We start from the raw sequence: 21,875 nt of genomic DNA, 5'->3' as shown, positions 1-21,875 counted from the left end.
CCACCCTGCTACGGAACATTCTATCTCAATTTCTCCCAATTTAGAGTGGCCTCTCTAAGACATGGAGAGGCCGCTCTCGATAGGTCCTGCAAGCTTTTTATTGCGGAGTTTACTATGTAATTGGGGGTTATAAATAGTTTTTGGGGGCTAATTTATATGGGGCTTCTTCTCTCTTAATTCCCTTTAGTTTTCTTAGACCCTTACTTTCTCTAAACCCTCTTTAATTAGTTTAGTTTTCCTCAAAACTCAATCATTTTAAGAATCATTTGAAGTTTGTTCTATCAATTCCAACAACAATTTTTCTCAATCTTGAAACATCAATTAGTAATCTCTTTCTCTCTCCTTTATTATTTATTTTTCTGATTTTATCTTTGATTAATCTTAGTTCTTGCTTAATCTTTGTTAATTGTTCTTGCATGTTCAACCATCCTTGTTTAATCTATCTCCTAATTTAATTGAATTCATGTTAACCCTAGATTTAATTGCTAGATTGTTTTTCACCATGATTTATGAGTAGTTAATAGCTAGGGGTTGGGTGAAGACCCAACCTAGCCATGGGTTGATTGGTGTTTGTGCTTGCATGTTCATTTTGGGTTTATGATTGATTGTTAAAGATTTGTTTAATTGCATGTGTATTTGGATGGCCACTTATTGCTCATATATTAACTTCTATGCTTGCATTGAGAGATGGAGTCTAGTTGTGAGCCTTTTCTTATATGATTATGCTAAATTCCTCTTGATTACGGTTCCTTGTTTGAATGATGTAGTAGTCTTAGTTGCAACAATTAGGTGAGAAATCCCAATTGCTTGTGCCTTAATGCTTTCTTAGACCGATCAAAAGACAAACCCGAGTTAGTAGTCTACTTCACATCGTTAGTTGAGTTTGGTTTAGGAATGCTTAGTGTTATGGCTTCGAAAGAAGGCAATGTTGAGTGCCCTTTCTATCACCAAAGTTGTGTTCATGCTTGCCTATTGTTTTTACCCATCGGTTTGGTAGGTGTCGGGTCCCATTTCCCCCTAGTGTTTGTCTCCATAGTAGCTATTTAATCAAAACCCCCAATTTGTGACCGAATTAGCTTACAACCGTTTCATACTCTTGGTGTTCTTTACCCATTCCATGTGGATACGTTCCTCTACTTACCCTAGACTTGTCTTAGGTTTTTTTAGATAGAAATATTGTTTGGTTTTAGGGTGATTGTCCGACGACCGATTATCCCTCTACCAACTACCTCTAAAATTGAATCTTGTTTTCCATGTGCTAGCAAAAGTGGAGCCAAATTTCCTTGATTCTTGGTCAAAACCAATGCATAAGAGTATGTCAATTTATGTACCTAACATAAAGCACATAAACAATTCCATGAGTCACAAACTATTCTAAAAAGAAAAGAGAATAAAAGCAATAAAGCACGGGTTACTTCCCGAGAAAGGCTTGTTTAAGGTCCAAGTTTGACCGCTCTAGTAAATAATATTGCAACGAACGCAAGAGATTGTCAAATGCACTACTACACGTCTCATAAGATAACAAGTAGGAAAATGAGGGGAAGAGGACATACAACAAGGATAGTGCACGCAAATAAGGAGAGAGATGCAAAGAAAAAGAAGAAAAATCGAAAGAAAATTCAATAAAATAAGAAGAAGAAGAAGGAAAACTCTCCTCAAAATGTTTTTGGGTGGCAAAATCACCCTTTTCCTAAATTATCATCGAGTGGGGAGCTTGAATATCACAAATAGAAGGAGAGTCCCCAATAGGCTCCTTGAAAAAAGGGAGGGACATAGGATAGTAGCGGGATATGGTTAAAGTTCCTTGAAAAATGGATATGAGAAGAATGGATATGAGAAATGGTCTCACAAATGATCTTTTTTTCACCACCTTTGCATTACATCATATCATTAATAAGGGAATGAAAATCATTCATTGAATTCTCAAAAGAAGAACACTCATGATCTACATTTCCCTCAAACAACCAATCTCCAAGATAAACAACCTCATCTTCCCTATCACGATGATAAACAATATTTCCCTTATAAATCTAAAAGTCTAAGATCTCAAAACCATGCAGAATGGATGCAAATTCATCTTAAACTCATCTTTTTCCCATGAAACATTTTCAATGAACTCACTCAAAAAGGCTATGGTTTTTCATTTGAACCTCACAAAATGTATGGTACATAACCTCAAATGAGTCCAAATACTCATGGATAGAAGAATCACAAACATGCACTTGAGATTCATCAAAATAAGAAAGAGGGTTTGCATTCACAAAATCATCATTTAATTCATTCTCAACTCGTTTTCCTTCACAAAAAATCTCACTAATGTCTTCCTCACACTCTTTTTATTGCACAAAAACATCATCATCCTCAACACACACATGGTATTTGAAAGATTTAAGATCATGCAACAAAGATGACAATTGGCTTTCTATCTCTTCCTTTCTCCTTATTACCTCCTCAATACGCTCCTCACTACTTTTCATCATCTCCAATTGACTTTTCATACAATTTAAAAACAACTCCTTACTTAGCCCAAAATTAGAATCATACTCAACACGCCTAATAAGGGATTCTAAATAATCAATAGAAGACTCACAAGATGAAAAAAAATTGAGGGTTAATAAAGGGAGAAGGATCACAACCAAGATTGTAAACATCAACATCAAAAGGATGAGTATAATCATCACCATGGGGAGAGGAGGCACAATCAAGCATACAAGATTCATTATTGGGAGAAAAAGGTACATCACAAGAAGGCATGCTAAATAATGAAGAATATTGAAATACACCATGCTCATCAACATTGGAATGCACCTCATCATCATGAACAATAGGGAAAATAGAGTTAAAATCATGTCTTGTAGGTTCACTAATGGGATCATGTGACAAATCATGGGAATTCATGTTAACATTAGAAGAATCGAGACATTGCACATCAATATTAGAAACATGATTACCCCTATTATAAACATCCCTAGCAAACCAACCATAAAAATCTAAAGCATCATCAATTGATAATGCTCTAAATTCACCATTATACATGCTTTCAACAATATCCCTAGTCTTCTCATTCATACCAAAATAACAAATCTCAAAAGTCTCCTAAAGAATACAACAACTAGGATCAACAAATCCCTCAAGTTTATTGAAATAGTTACAAAAAGGCTCATTATCATATTGAAGAAATGAGAAACATGCCATTTTTTTAACAAAAACAATCAAACAAATAAATAAAATAAATAAAAACAATAGTATACACAAAGACCTAGACTCAAGCAATCAAAAAAATCAACATTGACACCGTTCTCCGGCAACGACGCCATTTTGAACGCGGGGAAATTAGGTCATTGACTACCCTCCTCACGGCCAAACAAAATTTATTATAATACTAAACTAACCCCCTAAACAAATCTAGTGGTAAGTTGGGAGTTAAACCACAGGGAACGGTAATGTTAGATTGTTCTCGATCTAATGCTTAAGCACGCTGAAGTTGGTTTATGGATAAAGGACACTACAACTAAACTGACACACATATGAAGAACAAGATATTATAAAGTCTGCTAGGGGCAAAGATCCACTTCAAACAATTAACAAGTTAATGAGAATCCATTTAATAATCAATCATGCAAAGAAAGAATTAAAATGGGAATTAATTGCACTCAAGAGCAATCTCTAAAATTCCTAACCTAAATCTCTCATTGACTAGGTGCACAAAAGAAATTTACCCAAAATACAATCAAATATATCAATTCTAATTCAGAATCCCTTGTCAAACTAGAACTAATATGCAATTAATAAGTTTGATATCATGGGAGATGAATTCAATCTAAAACAAACAACATGTCATCATCAATTTAATCAATTTAATCACACAATTATCATCAAATTTATCTCAAATAAACTCAATTAACCATTACAAAGCTTCACTCAACACCTGGTAGAAAGAAATCTACTCAAACATGATTAACAAAGCAATTAAATAAAGCATAAAGAGAAAAGAGAATAAGAATGTTCATTGATATAAGATGGAGATCTTCAAATTATCAAATTCCTCCTTTGACTATCTAAAATCCATGAAAACCATTGTGCTTCTCACTTTCTCTCTCTAAATATTGAGTGTTTCTCTCTTTAAAAACCCAAACCTAATTAAAAACTACTTAAAACATGAATTCCTACCTCTAAAATGAGCAAAAAAAATCTATTCATACTCCTTACTAAATTGCCCAGGAACAACACGTATAGGAGCGGGCGCTCCAAAGTTTGTGCACGGGCGCTCCTAGCTGCAGCTAAAAGAGGCAGAATCGTTCTAGAAATTTTAGAGCAGGCGCTCCTCTTAGACTGCGTGCTCGCTCCTACGCGCTAGACAAAACTGCTCATCTTCAAATGAACATAACTCCTTCGTTTTAGATCGGAATTGAGCATATGACCTTTCGGGCGAGATAAGCTTTCATCTCCAATTGGAATCAGTCCAAAATGTTTTGTAGATAAAAAGATATAGGTGTTTGAAGTTTGATCTTTGCAAATCGAGTGCACATTTCTTCATTACTTGTTCTTTTATGTTTTATATTTCTTCAATCTTGAACAATGAACTTATCCAAGTGTTCATAAACATAAGAACAAACAATAAAGTTTAATCTAATGCAATAAGCAACCAAAATATGCAAAAAAGCCAAAATTGAACAATAACGACATTTCACACGCAAACATGACAAATGTAATAAAACGTTATTAAAAGCAAGTAAAAATATATCAAAACTATGAAATACTAACTAGAAAATCCTAAAAAATAGTGACATAAATAACACTTATCAGTATAATAGTTCTTCTACTTACTTACAAAAACTAGCATGTATCATTCTTTGAAAAAAAATCCCAAATAAAATGGTGTATACATTGAAAATTCTAATAGTCTTATGATTTTTTACTACCACAATTTTTTAAAATGGACGTCTTAGTTTATATATATATATATATATATATATATATATATATATATATATATATATATATATAATTTATTTTTAATTAGTAATATGAGTTCTAAATAATTTTTATCCTCCAACTTTATTTGTTAATATTTTTGAAAGTCTGAAAATAAAAAATATGTATAAAATAATTAAAAAATGATTTTACTTAAAATTATGAATTAAATATGAATAAAAAAATAAATAATCTTAGATGTCTATTGTAAAAATTTGTAGTAGTCATAAGACTACATTAGAATCATCAGTGCATACATTTGGTGAATCAAAGTGTGTGAGTATATCTCAAAAGGATCAATACTTTCATAGTTTCATCTATAATTTTATCATACATTATGATGTATAATTTAGTGTAAGGCCCCGTTCATTTCACCTTATTATTTTTGCTGAATTGAAATAATTTGTACTGAAACAAAATTATATTTTCCTAACTTAAATTATTTTTACTGAACTTAAATTAATTTTAATGAATTGAAATTATTTTTGCTAAAGTGAAATTATTTTTACTGATTTTCTATTATAATTGTTCTTTAAGAAAATTGAATTTTACTAAATTGAACTTATTTTTACTAAACAGAAATTATTTTTAGTTAATATTATTTTTTTAAGCTGAAGTAAACGAGACCTATGTATAAAATTATACGAAGTATTATTCAATCCATCCTCTAGAAATCTTAGAAGGGCCAATAGACAATTCTGTGGAACAGAGAGTATAAACACACGAGCATTTCGCGATCAATGAATTGTACCAATAATGGCTGCTCAAGTAGTCGAGTGAGTATTCACGCTTCCCACGAGGGCAGAAACCATATATTAGAAGACAATACAGAGGGAAGCTTGGATGACTTTTTGATTGGTTGTAATAATAAAATAAATAAATAAATGAATAAACCCTAAGTTTAAATAATAATATTAGGGGATTTAACAAAAATGAACCCGTAAATAGCTCCCTCGAGGGAAGCGTGGCACCGTTGTGAATTAAAAACCTTTCATAACAACATATCAACATGTCAACAACACTCAAATCTTATATGATATGCGTATCCCATTATCCCCCATACAATAATAAATTTCCAACTGTATACAATCAATGAAGTATGGTCGTATCAGTGGTATGCAATTATGCATTTAATGCACATCTTTAAATTTGAATATTTGATGATCATATTAAAATAATTATAATAATGTCATACTTTCATACCTAAAGTCGTTTTCCATGACTTCACGATGCTAGAATTCGGGAACGTGTGGATTTTTATTTACATAATCGAAATTACTCCAATAATAAAGAAAGATTCATAATATACTTGTTTGTCAAAGCAATATAGAAACGTGTAGAAAAGCATTAAGTCTATTAATAGATCATGTAATGAATGTGATTATGTAAATTAAATGATACTCGTACGATATATTTTAAATTTTTAATAAAGAGATGGGTAACCGTTATTTAGACTATATCTCATGAAGTATAAGGATATACGGAGTAATTAAGTATTCACAAAGATCTAAATAGTACTTCAATTCCAACTCATTTTGGTTGTCTTATACAATTACAATATTTAATCAAGAAAAATGTTATATATAGCTTTTAGGGCTACATATAAGCATTAAGTTTACACTTGAAAATCGTAAAAAATTAAGAAATCAAAAAAAATATAAACATTAATTACACTTATTATGCGTGTTTTTATCATGAATTCTTAATTTTATACAATTTTCAAGAGTGTATTTAATGTTTATATATAGTCCTTAGGGTTACATATAGCATTAGACTTTAATCAAATGAATGGATTTGACACAATAATTGTTTGATTGGATTGAAATAAAAATCCATTTGGGAATTAATAATCTTTAAAAACATATTTAAATGGTGTGATTTAACTTACAATTTATGAATTCATAAGCTTATAACATAAAGGTTCGCAGTAAATTAAATTTTATAACAAGATTACAAGAAACCAAGTCACCGATTATATTTTAGATAAAATATCTGAAAACAGTACAAAATGTTTATTGAGGACCTGAGTATGGATCTAATTCTCTAACTCAAGTTCTTGATGTTTCAACTTGCTAAATCTATAGTATTATTAAATCTCATGGGGACGATACATTGATGACATATTTCACTCCTTGTCATAATGAGATTTATTTCATGACACCGCATGAATGATGACATGACGTCACATATAAGCTAAGGTTCCGTTCACTTCATCTTATTTTTGCTGAACTGAAATTAATTTTACTAAACTGACATTATTTTTTGCTGAACTTAAATTATTTTTACTTTAGTGTAATTATTCTTACTAAAATGAAATTAATTTTGTTGAACTGAAATTATTTTTATTGATTCTCTATTATAATTCTTCTTTAGCTTAAGCTCTGTTCATTTCACCTTAAAAAAAATAATATTAAGTAAAAATAATTTCAGTTCAGTTCAGTAAAATTAATTTCAGTTCAGTAAAAATAATTTTAGTTCACTAAAAATAAGTTCATTTCAGTAAATTCAGTTTTTTTTTAAGAAGAATTATAATAGAAAATCAGAAAAAATAATTTCAGTTCAGCAAAAATAATATCAGTTCAGTAAAATTAATTTAAGTTTAGTAAAAATAATTTAAGTTCAGCAAATATAATTTTGTTTTAGTAAAAATAGTTTAGTTTAGCAAAAATAAGGTGAAGTGAACAGGGCGTTAGAGTTACTGATTTTTGTTAAACTGAAATTATTTTAAATGAACTGAAATTAATTTTACTAAACTAAACTTATTTTTACTAAACTAAACTTATTTTTACTAAACTAAACTTATTTTTACTGAACTGAAATTATATTTATTGAACTGAAATTATTTTTACCGTACATTATTATTATAAGATGAACTGAACAGAACCTAATAATTTGGACCATATTTAATCTCTCACAACCCTTGGAATTTCTAACTTTTATAACCATTGTTGTTGTATCAAGTGGACAACCACATTGATTTCCTGTAAATAATTCATTTTACTCTATTGTATTTGTATTTAATATACAATTAATATATCGCTCTATCACTTAATTAACATTTATGAGTTGTAACTTATCATTAACTTGAATTTTAAAAGTTTTTAAACATATTATGCAATTCACTACTTAATTGTAAAATATATACTACTACATCTCTCTTTCTATCCCCATAATTTTTCTACTTTATATTCTGTTATTTGAACTTGACATTTTTTTTTGAAACATTATTTGAACTTAACATAATGTTATCAAGATGTTATTAAAAATTAAGGTAATTTTTCATTTATATTTAAACAAAATCTAGGTCATCGCCTGAGATTAAACTAGTTCTGTTTCAAATCTTGTTAGAGTCAAATTAGGAAAATTTACAAATTGCAGCCATTTTAAGTTAGTTTTTTGCAAATTGCAAATTGCAGCCCAAAAGTTCTTATAAATTGTAAATTGCGGTCCGATTCAACTTTTCATCAGTTTATGTGTCGAAAAATTTTCGATTAGGGTTTTAGGGGCCATTTTGGACCTTAATGGTCCGAATTAAGCTCAGAATTAGCAAAAAAAAAAAAAAATAACGTAAGTGCCTTGTTTTTACAGGAAAAAAATAGTTGCCAACAAATAATTGCCCTCCCTCAAGCTTCTTTCATGGCCACCTCCATACAAACTCCCTTCCATAGCCACCACCACACAACCTTCCATGGCCACCACCACACCACTTTGAAAGTTGAAACCCCTTAACCCGACCATCCCTTACTCGAAAACCCCTTAACCCCTAAATCCTACAACCCTTTACCCGAATGTCGATCATCGCAGCCACCCCAAAACCCGACTACCCATGAAACCTCTAAACCTGCCACCCACAAAGCCCCTAATCCCCCCCCCCACGAAATTAAACCCAAACACCAAAGTTAAACCCAAACCCAAAATGAAATTTAAACATAGAAAACGAAACCCAAACCTATAGAAAACCCAATTTGATACCCTGTAGGGAATATTTCAAGCATTACCCCAAACTTGAACCCCACTGTGATCATACACTTAATTACGGTAACGTCTAAAAGGAGAGAAGCCAGAGCAAAAGAGTCGCCAACAAGTTTTAGGAACTTGTAAACCCGTTCACAAGGTGAAGGTTACAACCCTTAACGATCCAGGAGATCGTCACTCCAATAGGTCTGGAACCATGACTGGTGTTCGGGGATGAAGGTACAAATCCAACCTAAAAGAGATTGAACCTGCCCTAATAATAGGCCTCTACTTTATTATGATCGTATTCATGTGTGCTTTCTGACTAACATGCAATCATTAAGTTTACCCTAAACCTGTTTATCTATGTTGGTTTAATATTAATGCACAATAAAACTATTATTGGTGATCACTTGAATTATAATCAAATTAACCCTAAACAAGATTATTAATCATCTTATTAAACGTGATTACAAGTACCAAAGTCCCTTTAAACATGCATAAAAGGCATGATCAAGCAATAACAATAAATATATATCAAGCAATATAATAATAATCATAATCATCATAATCATAAATAAAACAATTATAACAATAATCATAATCATGTTAAAGCATAATAATAGCAAGATCCTAGGCATGATACTAGCAAGATTAATAACAAACCCTAGCATGTCACTAAACATCAAAAATCAAAACTTTAGCCCTAACAAGATACTATCATAAATATTAGAAAGAAAATAGGAATCATCACAGAAATCACAATTGTCATATTTGATATTAGAAATTATAGTTGTTACCTTAAACATGATATTAGGAAGATCAAAACGCCCTAACATGACACTAGGAATCCTAATAACAACCTAGGCATCATTTCTATATCATAATATCAATTAAAAAATTAAAGCACTTACTTGGATGCCTCGTACCTCTTTCTAATAACAAAATACACGCGTTAGTAACTTTAAGGAAAATATAAAATCAAACAATTAAATTAAATCAAATCAAATAATAATTGAAATAGAGATTTGGGACCAAACCCTCAGAAATTAAAACCTTTCATGTCTAGGACGAAGGCAACTTCGAACTTGGCTAGGTGTTTCTAGACCTTGTGAATGCGGAATTTTGTGTGAAAAGTTGGTTTAGAATAAGAGAGAGAATATCAAGATTCTTGATGAGAGTTGGTGATGGAAAACGGAGGTTTTAGGAGGCTTTTTATAGAGAAAATCAGCCGGATATGATAAAAAACGAATCAGAGTTTCGAAAAGAATACAACACAATCGCAGCGTCAACCACTCGCGTGGAGCCAAGCGCTGGACTCTAGCGCCAGACGCCAGGTCAGGCGCCAGGCGCTGGTCCTATCGTCAGACGCTGGAGATAAATTTCCACGCGTTTTCTTAATTTGATAAAATTTAGCCGTACAAGAGAGCAAAATCGTATTTTCCTTAAAAACACTTCTTTTATTCTGATTAAAACTCTAAAAGTCAACTAAAGTCAATTTATCAATGCTAATTAAATTAGGAATGAAAAGAACCTTCTAGAAGAATCTAGAAGACTATAATAAATTCTAATCACATTAGGAATGATAAATCAATATTAGGCCCTCCTCTAGATCATTGGTCCGCACATAAAGATCAAACCGGGCACAGTTTAGTAATTTGGCAATAACTTCCTCATTATTCATCGGAATTGGGCTTATAATATATCGTTGGAAAGGTCTTTTCGAACCCAAACCTACTACACTATTAGTGGACCCTTTCCATGGACCAAAACAAACTAGATTGGCTGTTTTCTTAAAATAGGTTCTCAAAAACAGAGAGAAAAGAAAAGAAATAAAAACTATCCTCAACACCAGACTTTCCGCACTTTCACCTCATTCGATTATGATTCCACGTGAAAGGTACTCATCACTGGGTTTGGTTTTGGGGAGACACAAATGGGTTTCTATATAACCTAACCAAGAAAATCTGCAAAACCTAATTGAAATGGGAACTCAAACCCAAAACACCCTAATGAAACCTCAATGGAGGAGAAGCCAACAATGAAGGAGGAGGTGAAGAAGGCTGCGGTGAATAGGGAGGCCGAAACTGGGATAGCAATGGAAGTGAAACCGAGAAAGGGAGGTGAGGAAAGGGGAGGGGATGGTGATCAGGTGGTGTCTGATATGCAGTGGTGGGGAGCTAGGAAGGGAATATTATTTTTGTTTTATTTTTTAATTAAAAAAATTAAAATTGGACCAATCAGAAGTTGACATGTGGAAAGTCACCTTATAAACACAAGTTATCAATTTACAAAGGACTATAAGACCTGTTTTGAGAATATGGGGGTTAAAGATTGGATTGTTTCTAGATTTCGAAAAGGTGGGATTGTTTTCAGCATAAAAAGAAAAATGTGGGATTATTAGTTTCCATTTTTCCTTAAACAAACATATTAGACCTTATTACACTTATTGGACCTTATTAAAACTTATTAGCCTTAATTGAAATAACTTATTGGACCTTATCATTAGACTTGATTAGAACTTATTAAAAGACCTTATTATAGAAACTCATTAGACTTTATTTAACTTATTAGATCTTATTGTAACTTATCTGAATTGAACTGATCTGAATTTATCAAAATTTATTGGGCCTGAAACTTATTTTTATAAGACTAGGGGAGAGAACAATCCCTTTATATAATGATATGATAAAATAAATTAATATATAGTAGCTTTTGAAAAATATTAATAATTCATCAACTATATTAACTAAACACTAAATTTCAAAGCTAAAAACTCCCCTCCACCACTAACTTGCCAAACACAATGTTTTGACTTGGTAAATAAACTTAAAATATACTCCCAAATATGTATTGCACATCAAGTGTACCGTTAACATTTAATAAAATAATTAAAAATTGTTTATTGATAAAAATTGCTCTAATCACAAAATTACACCATATAAAAATTATTTTTAATGCGCTTCATTGTAAGTATAAAGGTAACCATATTATTATTCTTTAGAAAACTTAATATCTCCGTTCCACAATTTAAATTTCCATATGGGATATGTTAGCTTTTCATGGCACAATGTTTTAAGGAAAATGCTTTAGACACACCTCTATATGACAAAAGCATTGATAACTGCACTCTCACAATGAGTGTGTCAAAATCAAATTTGAATGTTTCTAAACTAGTTTCTAGCAACTATTTTAAATAATCCACTAAAAACCAATAATTTACCTTTGTGTCATTTATTATCTTTAAGATATTATCCCACCAACTTTACTTTAACAACAAACTTAGCCTGAAAACAAGCCACCACGCTGAAAAATCCTATAACCATCCATGGCCACCCCCAACACTCACCCCTTACCGCCACACCCACCCACCAAGCCACCACACTAGAAAATCCTATAACCATCCCCAAAACCCAACCCCCGCCTCGCTAATCCTGAAACTCAACCTTAGCCGAAATACTCCACCTCAAGCCCGAAAAAATTCCACCCACAGCCTCGAAAAACGCCACCCATCCTGAAAACTCAACCTTGAATACTCAACCTCGGTAGCACCAATCGTCTCTCAATTCGATTTTTGGTTTGAAATTAAACATAAATTAAGATTTCAATCATCTAAAAAATCGAATCGAAAGGGAAATTGATGAACTAAGAGGAGAGAGAAATATATCGAAGAGAAGAGAGAAAGAAAAGGAGAAGGAGAAAGAGGGGTTCTGGTGCTAGCGTGCGAAGAATAAGAGCGCGATATGGGTTGTGGTTTAAGTTGGATTTTTGGGGAAGCTAAGCGGCTGCTATAGTGGTTGCGGGTGATGATATTCAGGTTTTAGGGGTTAGGTTCAGGCGCCTTGGAAGGGTAGGTTGGGTTATCGAGTAAAGCAAGGGCGGGGATGGGGAGAGGATGCGGTGGCGGTGGCAGGGATGGGGAAGGGATGCGATGGCCGAGCTAGGGCTGTTTTTTTTTTTTTTTTTTTTTTTTTTCCTTTTTTAATTAGTTTTGTTTTTTTATTATTAAAAATTAATATAAACCTATTAAAATCCAATATGTGTTTTATGACCTAAGATTGAAAATAGATTATCAAAACAATCCAATCGGTCAGGGATTGTTAATGAAAGATGGGAGTCAAAAGTGGGATTGTTTCTGGAATTTCATAAGGTGAGATTGTTTATGAAACATCGACTAAAGGTGGGATTATTAGATTCCATTTTTTTAATAATTAAAAATTATTAATTGATAAAATTGCTCTAATCACAAAACTACACCATGTAAAAATTATTACAGCTAGCTCATAATAAATTTTTGAATATGTTGATCTTTAACCTAACTTGACAGGTATAAAGGTAACCATATTATTATCCTTTAGTAAACTTAATATCTCCGTTCCACAATTTTCCATATGGAATATGCTCTTCATGACACAATGTTTTAAGGAAAATGATTTAGACACACCTCTATATGAAAAGAGCATTGATAACTGCGCTCACCATGACTGCCAAAATCAAATTTAAAAGTTTCTAAACCAGCTTCCAACAACTATTTTAAATTATCCACTAATTTACCAATGTGTTATTTATTATCATTAAATTATTATCCCACCAACTTTATTTTAACAATAAACTTAGCCCATTACTCCTTTTCTTTTCCCTTAAACATTGCCATTGGATTTGAGCACTAATATGTGGATTAATACTTGGAAAATGTTGTATATAACCCTAATCGCTATGTATAAGAAGCTAAAAGAGGAAATAAAATTAATTATTTTCATTAAATACAGTGATTTGTATGTAATTTTGTCATACATCTCTAAACTACAACCAATTAATAAAGATGTTTAATGTTTATTTGTACCTGTAAAGACTACATATAAGTATACTCCCTCCGTTTTCAAATACTTCACTTTTCTTTTGTGGTCGTTTATAAATACTTGCTCCATTTTTTTTATTTGGAAATAATTTATAATATTTAATTTATTTCTCTCACCTAGTGGGACCTAATTTTATTACTTTTAGATTCTCTTTCCTTTATTTTACCTTTCACTAACCTCACTACCTTTTTATTTTATTACCTTTCAAAATTTTTCCTAAAACTCTGCGCATGGAGAAATGAAGCAAGTATTTAAAAACGGAAAAAGTATAAAACCCTTCCAATAGTGAGACTCAAGTGAGTATTTTTAGGAGAGAATAGAGAGTATTTTTTGCAATGTATACCATTAAGTTGGTATCTAAACTTAGCAGCTCCAATAGAAAGTTGCTAAATAATGAATGTAAGAGGAAAAATATAATAAAATAAGTAGTATTGAGTTTGGGTGGGGAGCATAAGAGAAGAGAGATATAATATTTTAGTGTAGTTTTTTGCCAAAAAAAAAGTGTAACACTTATTAAAAACACGGAGGGAGTACTCAACTTTGAGTCTCATTTGACAAAAAGTGTGGGCCTTTGTCAATATTTCTAATATATTTTGTAATTTACTTAAGTTTTACTTTTTTTTTTTTTATAATATTTGATATTAAAAAAGAAAGGAAAATTTGCAAATTGCAGCAATTTAAAGTTCGTATTTTGCAAATTGCAGCCATTTAAATTTTTTTTTGCAAATTGCAGCCCAAAAGTTTGTATAAATTGTAAATTGCAGCCCAATTCAATTTTTTTATCGGTTTACATGTTGAAAAATCTTCAGTTAAGGTTTCAGGGGTCATTTTATTTCTTAGGGGCCCGAATTGAGCTCGGAATTAGCAAAAAAATAACGTAAGTGTCTCATATTTACAGTTTCCCACAAATCGATACATTTTTGTTACGCAAAACGAGATACTTACATTATTTTTTTGCTAATTCCGAGCTCAATTCGGACCCCTAAGACCTAAAATGACCCCTAAAACCTTAACCGAAGATTTTTCAACATGTAAACCGATGAAAAAATTGAATCGAGCTGCAATTTACAATTAATACGAACTTTTGGGCTGCAATTTGTAAAAAAAAACTTTTAAATGGCTGCAATTTGCAAAATACGAACTTTAAATGGCTGCAATTTGCAAATTTTCCAAAAAGAAATGGATTTGGTAAGCCATAAATTAAAAGTGATAATTGTATTATTTTAAGAGAGTCTCACCATTGAAAAATTAGACTTCACATGAGTTGTTAAATTAAGAAGTGAGTATGATATTACGGTATTACCATTGGACGTAGAAACCAACTCTTTTTGTATTTCAATACTAAAACTTAAGTCTCACCGTTAAAGACATTACCCTTAATACTACCGTACAAACATTAACAAAAACATACCGTACCAGTTGTTTAACTGGTTAGCCCCGTGGCCGTGACTTGTGAGGCATCAAACAATTAGGTAAGTCGTAAGTTAGTAAGTAGGCTGTAGGCCATAGGCCCAAGTAACGTAGACATTTACGTCCTGTTCCCTCCTTTTAAATTTTCAGTTGCATTTCCATTATCTAAATATTTTAATTTTGTATTCAATTTTGTCAAAAAAAATTTTGTATTCAAATCAAATAAATAATAAAAAATAATCGCAAGATACTCTGGCAGACTGGAACTCTGCTGAGCTGTAACCTTTATATAACGATGCCATCTCTGATCTGTTCATAAACATTTAAACAAATACATTCATCAAATTTAATTTTATTCCAAACACGCCTCCAAATTCTGATCATTTGAGAGACAGAACTCCGGCCGCCGTCGACGGCGGCGAACGATTTTCGAGGTGAATCAACGAAGCAATTGCAACCTTTTTTTTTCTTACTTCGTTAATCTTCGAGAATGTTGCTCGATCAGTACATTATTGGAGTTGGAGGGGTGATCGCTTTATTGTTGACCGTGACGTTTGTCTGGAATATTCGATCGAGTAAGAGGAGAGAGAATAAATGTTCGTCGGAAAATGGTGTTCCCGGCGTAACTACCACCGCTGTTTTCGCCGGTGAATGTAGATCCGATGTGACTAGTTCTGACGTCATTATTGTTGGTGCTGGTGTCGCTGGTGCTGCTCTTGCTCATACTCTTGGAAAGGTCTTATGATTTTTGAATTTCGTTTGTTGTTGTTTTTTTTTTTTTTTTCGTTGACCTGTGTTTATAATTTTAGTTCTAAATTGATATGCTAATTTAAAAATTCGTTAATTCAAAGGATTATTCGTAGTACTTAACTATTTAATTTCGGATTTACTAAACAACTGTTTTGTATTCTTTCCATTTCTAAAAGTTCTTCCTTTTCAAATTGTTTAACAAAAAAAAAAAGGTTCAAAACATGAATTTTTAGAGACGGAGTGATATATAATCGATTAACAGGATTTCATTCATTAGTTTGCAAGCTTACTTGGTTAATTTGAGAAAAATAAAAGTCAAAATACGAAGAATTTTTAGAGACGAGGGAGTATATAATTGATTATCAGGATTTCAATGATTTGTTTGCAAGTGTTTTTATTCTATTTGCTGGTTGATTTGTCAAAAAGTCAAAATAGGTAGAATTTTTAGAGATGGAGGGAGTATTCAAAAATTTGTTTGCAGTGTTTTTACTTTATTTGTCGTGATTTGTGGAGTATGGCTTGTTGTTATCTTAATTGCTGAATTAGAAACTTGAAATTTTTTTGTAGGATGGTAGACGAGTTCACGTTATAGAGAGAGACTTAGCAGAGCCTGATCGTATTGTTGGCGAGCTTTTACAACCAGGAGGATATCTCAAGTTAATTGACTTGGGACTTGTAGGTAAATAACTACTCCTATCAAGCTATTATATATCTCTAATTTTTCCGAATTTCTTGGAAACGACTTTAGAACAATGTTTAGTAACAATTACCATGGATTAATGTTGATTGTGATTATTTCCATTTTATTGGTGTGATAACAGATTGTGTAGAAAACATTGATGCTCAACGCGTATTTGGTTATGCTCTCTTCAAAGATGGGAAAAATACTAAACTTTCTTATCCTTTGGAGAAATTTCATCACGATGTTTCTGGGAGAGGGTTTCATAATGGCCGTTTTATTCAGAGGATGAGGGAGAAAGCTGCTTCCTTGCCCAAGTATGTTATGATGTTCTTGTCTTTTGGATGATTTTGTTTCTATTTTTTGTTGATACATTATATCAAACCTGTTTTTGTTTGTCTTTGGTTCAAAATTTATGATTTTGATCAATTTTGTCATTGTTATGTTCCACTTGTGTAGTTCTCATCTTATTATCAGATTGGGATTTTAAACTTGAATGCAGTTCTGGGAAAATTTTGAGGTTTTTGAATGACATTTTAAAGCGTTGTCCTAAACAACTTGATGTTTAGGCTTGAAATGTGATTTTTTTTCTCTTCTCGAGTCTCTGTGAGATGAAATTTGAGTTTCAACAAGCTGTTATGCATGAATTTATCTATTTATTTATTTTAAGTTATAATTGGATACTACTTGGAATACTTCAGTTGGATTACTCGGTAATTTGATCATTATTTTGTCTCAAATTATATATGTAATATTATCTTGTATTGTACTTATGAGTCACTATTGTACTATATACATACTTAGTGTGATAAAAAGTATTTTCCACAATATATCTTATGAAATTATGAACTGTTAACTTTGGCTTAATTATAGACCATTTCACAAAAATATGCTCATCTCAGGAAACATGTAAATATAAAAATTACAGAGTACATCACTTAAACAAAATTGATTATGTAACATTGGCAGTGGAATATCAGGGAACAAATGTTCAAAGTGAATAAATGAATATTTATTGAGTGAATTTGGTATATGATTTTCCCTGAATCTGAATTTTGTTTTGGACTACAAAATTTTACTTTAAATAATTTTACCATATCCTCTCCAGAAACAAAGCTAACTTTAGTGTATAACCTATCCGTACAATTTCTTCATTAATAACATCATAGTATAGTGGTTTATTGTCTATTTACTTCTAGATATTTGTGTGTCTTCTAAAGTCGATCAACATTTTGTAATAGTTATCTAGTTCTTAACCAAAGGGTGAGGGATAGCTCAAGTGGTTAGAGCTTTCCTCTCGATTCCAGAAGATCTTGAGTAACTGTTAAGAAAAAAAATGGAAAGAATACTATCTTATATATTAAAATAATATATAATAATAGTAAATAAAAAAGTAAAATGTTTGCATCAATGATTGAACTCTAGTCTCTTGATTACAAAACTCACCTCACTCACCAAGAAGGCAACAATTGAAAGTTATACTCAATTAAAAGTAAAATGTTGCAAGTTTAATTTTATACGTAGTAATCATTTTGCACTTATTCAAAAGTAGGGGCTTGAATGAAGCCATAGGGGTTTGAACCCACATCTACATCCTTTACAAGCAAGGCTTTAGCCACTGCACCATTTCATTTGATATAAATCAATATTCACAAGATTATGTATTTGTACTTCTTTTTTTTTTTTTTGGGTTGTCCCCCCTTATCTCTTGCTAGTTTGACACTGGATATGTCTTATCAATTGATCTCTTAGGAAAAGGTATCTACCATATCTTATCAATTAATTTCTTAGGAAAGAGTGTCCAACATGGAGGCTTACATGTCCAATTGTCCAACATAGTTATTTTGTGACAAATAAATCGTGATTTTTGTCCAAATGGGTGAAAATGTCTTACCAATGTCTTAGTGTTGAGAATCAAAAGAGAGTATTCGAGTAACATAGACCTAGTATGGTACATAATTACTTCATAGTACATATAATTCATTTTTACACTTTTTTTTTATTCAATATTGAGGATTTTATTTAGAATAATAGAAAAAAATATAAATAAATGTAAGATATAGCAATTACTTTGAAAGTATTACCTGCTAAGATGATGAAGTTTGAATTTTGCCTTTTTCATTGTGTATTTCGGTTTGAGAGCCATTGTGTATAGAATAGATTTTACTAGGGACTCATTGAACTTTCTTTTCTCCAGTGTGCAATTAGAGCAGGGCGCAGTTACCTCCCTTGTTGAAGAAAATGGGATAATTAAGGGTGTGAGGTACAAGACCAAAGCTGGACAGGAGCTATGTGCATATGCACCCCTGACCATTGTGTGTGATGGTTGTTTCTCAAATTTGCGTCGCTCACTCTGCAAACCTAAGGTGATTTTCTGTGAAAAACTGTACATATTCTATTTCTCAAATCCTGTTGCTTACTTGCAGTGTATTTATGTATATCTTTCAAAAAGCTTTGAACTAATTCATAAAGCTTTGTTTCTGGCAGATAGACCAGCCTTCATGTTTTGTGGGGCTCGTTCTGGAGAACTGTCAACTTCCTTATGAAAATCATGGACATGTTGTTTTAGGAGATCCATCCCCAATCTTGTTCTATCCGATTAGTAGTACAGAAGTCCGGTGTCTTGTTGATGTACCAGGAGAAAAAGTTCCTTCTGTTGCTAGTGGTGAACTGGCTAAGTATTTGAAGACTGTAGTTGCTCCCCAAGTATGTAGATCCCTAAAAAGCTTTGTTTATTGTCACTTGTATTATTAGTGCTCCTGGGAGTACTTACAAAAGCTGTGTTTTTTACTTGTACTTTTAAAGTTATTAATTAACTGATCTGTCATTTCAGATACCTCCACAGTTGTATGATGCCTTTTTCACAGCCATTGATAAAGGAAGCATTAAATCAATGCCAAATAAAAGCATGCCAGCAGCTCCTCTTCCTAAGCCCGGGGCATTACTAATGGGAGATGCATTCAACATGCGCCATCCTTTAACAGGTGGAGGAATGACTGTAGCTCTGGCTGATATTGTACTGCTGCGAGATCTTTTGAGGCCGCTGAAGGACTTGAATGATGCAACTAGTCTCTGCCGATACCTGGAATCCTTCTATACTCTGCGTAAAGTAATTATTTTATCTCTTTTGAGTGTTTTAGTGGTTACACCAATATTAACTGTTTTTTAGTTATTAAAGAAAGTTCATTTAATGATTTGACGAATCATACTTTGAAGGGTGAAGATTGAATTTTCTTGTTTATTTTGGCTGTTACTAGGTACTTGGAGATATTAGTGTTTTAATTATTTTAGCTATGATTCATTCATTAAAAAAAAAAAAACAAAAAAGGAAGTGTTTTAGCTATGACATTCATGCACTTGAATACCCATGTCTCTGCAAGGGTTCACTGATTTGGCTCACCAGGTTGCATATAGAGATTTATGTGTACCGTTTAGAACTGACTCAATTATTTTTTTTGATTTACAGCCAGTGGCGTCTACTATCAACACATTAGCAGGTGCTTTATACAAGGTTTTCCGTGCCTCCCCAGATCAAGCTAGAAAGGAGATGCGCCAAGCATGCTTTGATTATCTAAGTCTTGGAGGTGTCTTTTCAAATGGACCCATCTCTCTTCTGTCTGGGCTGAATCCTAAGCCATTGAGTTTGGTTCTTCATTTCTTTGCTGTTGCCATTTATGGAGTTGGTCGCCTACTACTGCCTTTTCCCTCTCCTAAACGCTTATGGATTGGAGCCAGATTGATTTCTGTATGTCCAACTTTACTTTCATTCTGTTTGTTTCCTGAAAGAGGATTTATGTGCTCCATTGAGTGAATCCTGTTTTAATTATACTTGATGAATGTTCTTGATCTGATTTTTTCTCTTTTACAGGGTGCATCTGGAATCATATTTCCAATTATCAAGGCAGAAGGGGTGAGAAAAATGTTTTTCCCTGCCATAGTTCCTGCATATTACAGAGTTCCTCCTGTTAATTCATGACCTCTGTAACATCTTCATCTTCTTGTCGTTGTTGACACCCCTTAAAAAATAAGAGGGGCTCACTGCCAGTACAACACACTCGAATTATTGTCGCTGTATCATTGTCTTCTTTTCATGATCTGAAATTACAGAAATTTGGATTGGAAGGTGCAATTTTGGTTATTTGTCATCTTGATTGTGATGTTCAAGTTGTATATATGTCAACATGTATCAATTTTAGGATAGAAGGTGTTCTACTGTTCTTTTCTTTTTAGATATTTTTAGATGATGTTTTTTGGAGAATAAATTGAATTTTACTTTAATTTATCGTGGGAGGACATAAGAAATTTGTTATTTTGACGTCCCTTTGAAGTCTGAACATAAATGCAATGATGATATTGTAGTAGATTAACAACCTGCTTTCCAAGGGTGAATTCATTGACACTGAGTATTTTTAAGGAAGTTTTGACAATTACCACCTTCAGTAATGGTCATTTTAGCAATTACTATCTACTTTTTTTTTTATTTTTTTGAAAATTACCACCTTCTATTTTTAAAAACATAAAAAATTACCACCTTCTTGCCTCCCAACTACCACATGACGTCATTTTGAGCTCATTCTTTCCCTTTCCTCCCTATTTCCCTCACATTTCTCATTCCTAACTCGATTCTTATCCCCCTTTCACTTTTTTTCCCTCAAACAATCAAAAACACTTCAATTCACTCCTCCAAATCAAAATTGACGAACAATTATTGGTGGTTTGGGGGAAAAAAAGTGAAAGGGGAGATGATAATCCAAATAGGAATGAGAAATGTGAAGGAAATAGGGAGGGAATGGAAAGAATGGGCACAAAATGACGTTATGTGGTAGTTGGGAGGCAAGAAGGTGGTAACTTTTGATTTTTTGAATATAAAAGGTGGTAATTTTTTTTAAAAAAATAGAAGGTAGTAATTGCTAAAATGGACATAACAGAAGGTGGTAATTGTTAAAATTTCCTATTTTTAAAATTGGATAATGCTACTATATGTATATAAGCCTTAAATACTTTTGGCAAATTTGTTAAAAAAACCATTTAAATGCCTCATTTTGCAAGAAAAAACCTTTTAAACGATTTTTTTTGTTAAAAAAAACCACCACGATCAATTTTTATGTCAAAAGAAACCCCCCTCTTTTCCGACATTGACTACAACTTCCCGGCATTGACCTCTTATTTTCCCGAGTTGTTCCCAAGCATTTTTATATTTGCACTCTCCCTTTGATTTTCCCCTCTTATTCTCCCCTCTTGTTTTCCCT

At 32.2% G+C, this 21,875-nt stretch overlaps 1 protein-coding gene across 1 annotated transcript; it reads left to right on the top strand.

The window, feature by feature from the left end:
* Positions 1-15,422: 15,422 nt before the first annotated feature.
* Positions 15,423-20,996, top strand: LOC110732064 (squalene monooxygenase-like). Its single transcript, XM_021911975.1, has 8 exons — positions 15,423-15,933; positions 16,515-16,626; positions 16,769-16,943; positions 18,824-18,992; positions 19,114-19,332; positions 19,460-19,735; positions 20,093-20,371; positions 20,495-20,996. The coding sequence occupies exons 1-8, from the start codon at positions 15,688-15,690 to the stop codon at positions 20,600-20,602; spliced, it is 1,584 nt and encodes a 527-aa protein (XP_021767667.1). The 5' UTR covers positions 15,423-15,687; the 3' UTR covers positions 20,603-20,996.
* The last annotated feature ends 879 nt before the right edge of the window (positions 20,997-21,875 follow it).

The sequence above is a fragment of the Chenopodium quinoa genome, unplaced genomic scaffold (genome assembly GCF_001683475.1).
Source record: "Chenopodium quinoa cultivar QQ74 unplaced genomic scaffold, ASM168347v1, whole genome shotgun sequence".
In the NCBI taxonomy this organism is placed as follows: domain Eukaryota; kingdom Viridiplantae; phylum Streptophyta; class Magnoliopsida; order Caryophyllales; family Amaranthaceae; genus Chenopodium; species Chenopodium quinoa.
Note: the sequence above shows the minus strand (reverse complement) of the source record. Positions and strands in the feature narration are given on the sequence as shown.

Coding starts and splice junctions, on each gene's coding strand:
- LOC110732064 (XM_021911975.1), top strand. CDS start 15,688: ATGTTGCTCGATCAGTACATTATTGGAGTTGGAGGGGTGATCGCTTTA. Junction 15,934..16,514: donor TTGCTCATACTCTTGGAAAG/GTCTTATGATTT, acceptor ATTTTTTTGTAG/GATGGTAGACGAGTTCACGT. Junction 16,944..18,823: donor AAAGCTGCTTCCTTGCCCAA/GTATGTTATGAT, acceptor TCTTTTCTCCAG/TGTGCAATTAGAGCAGGGCG.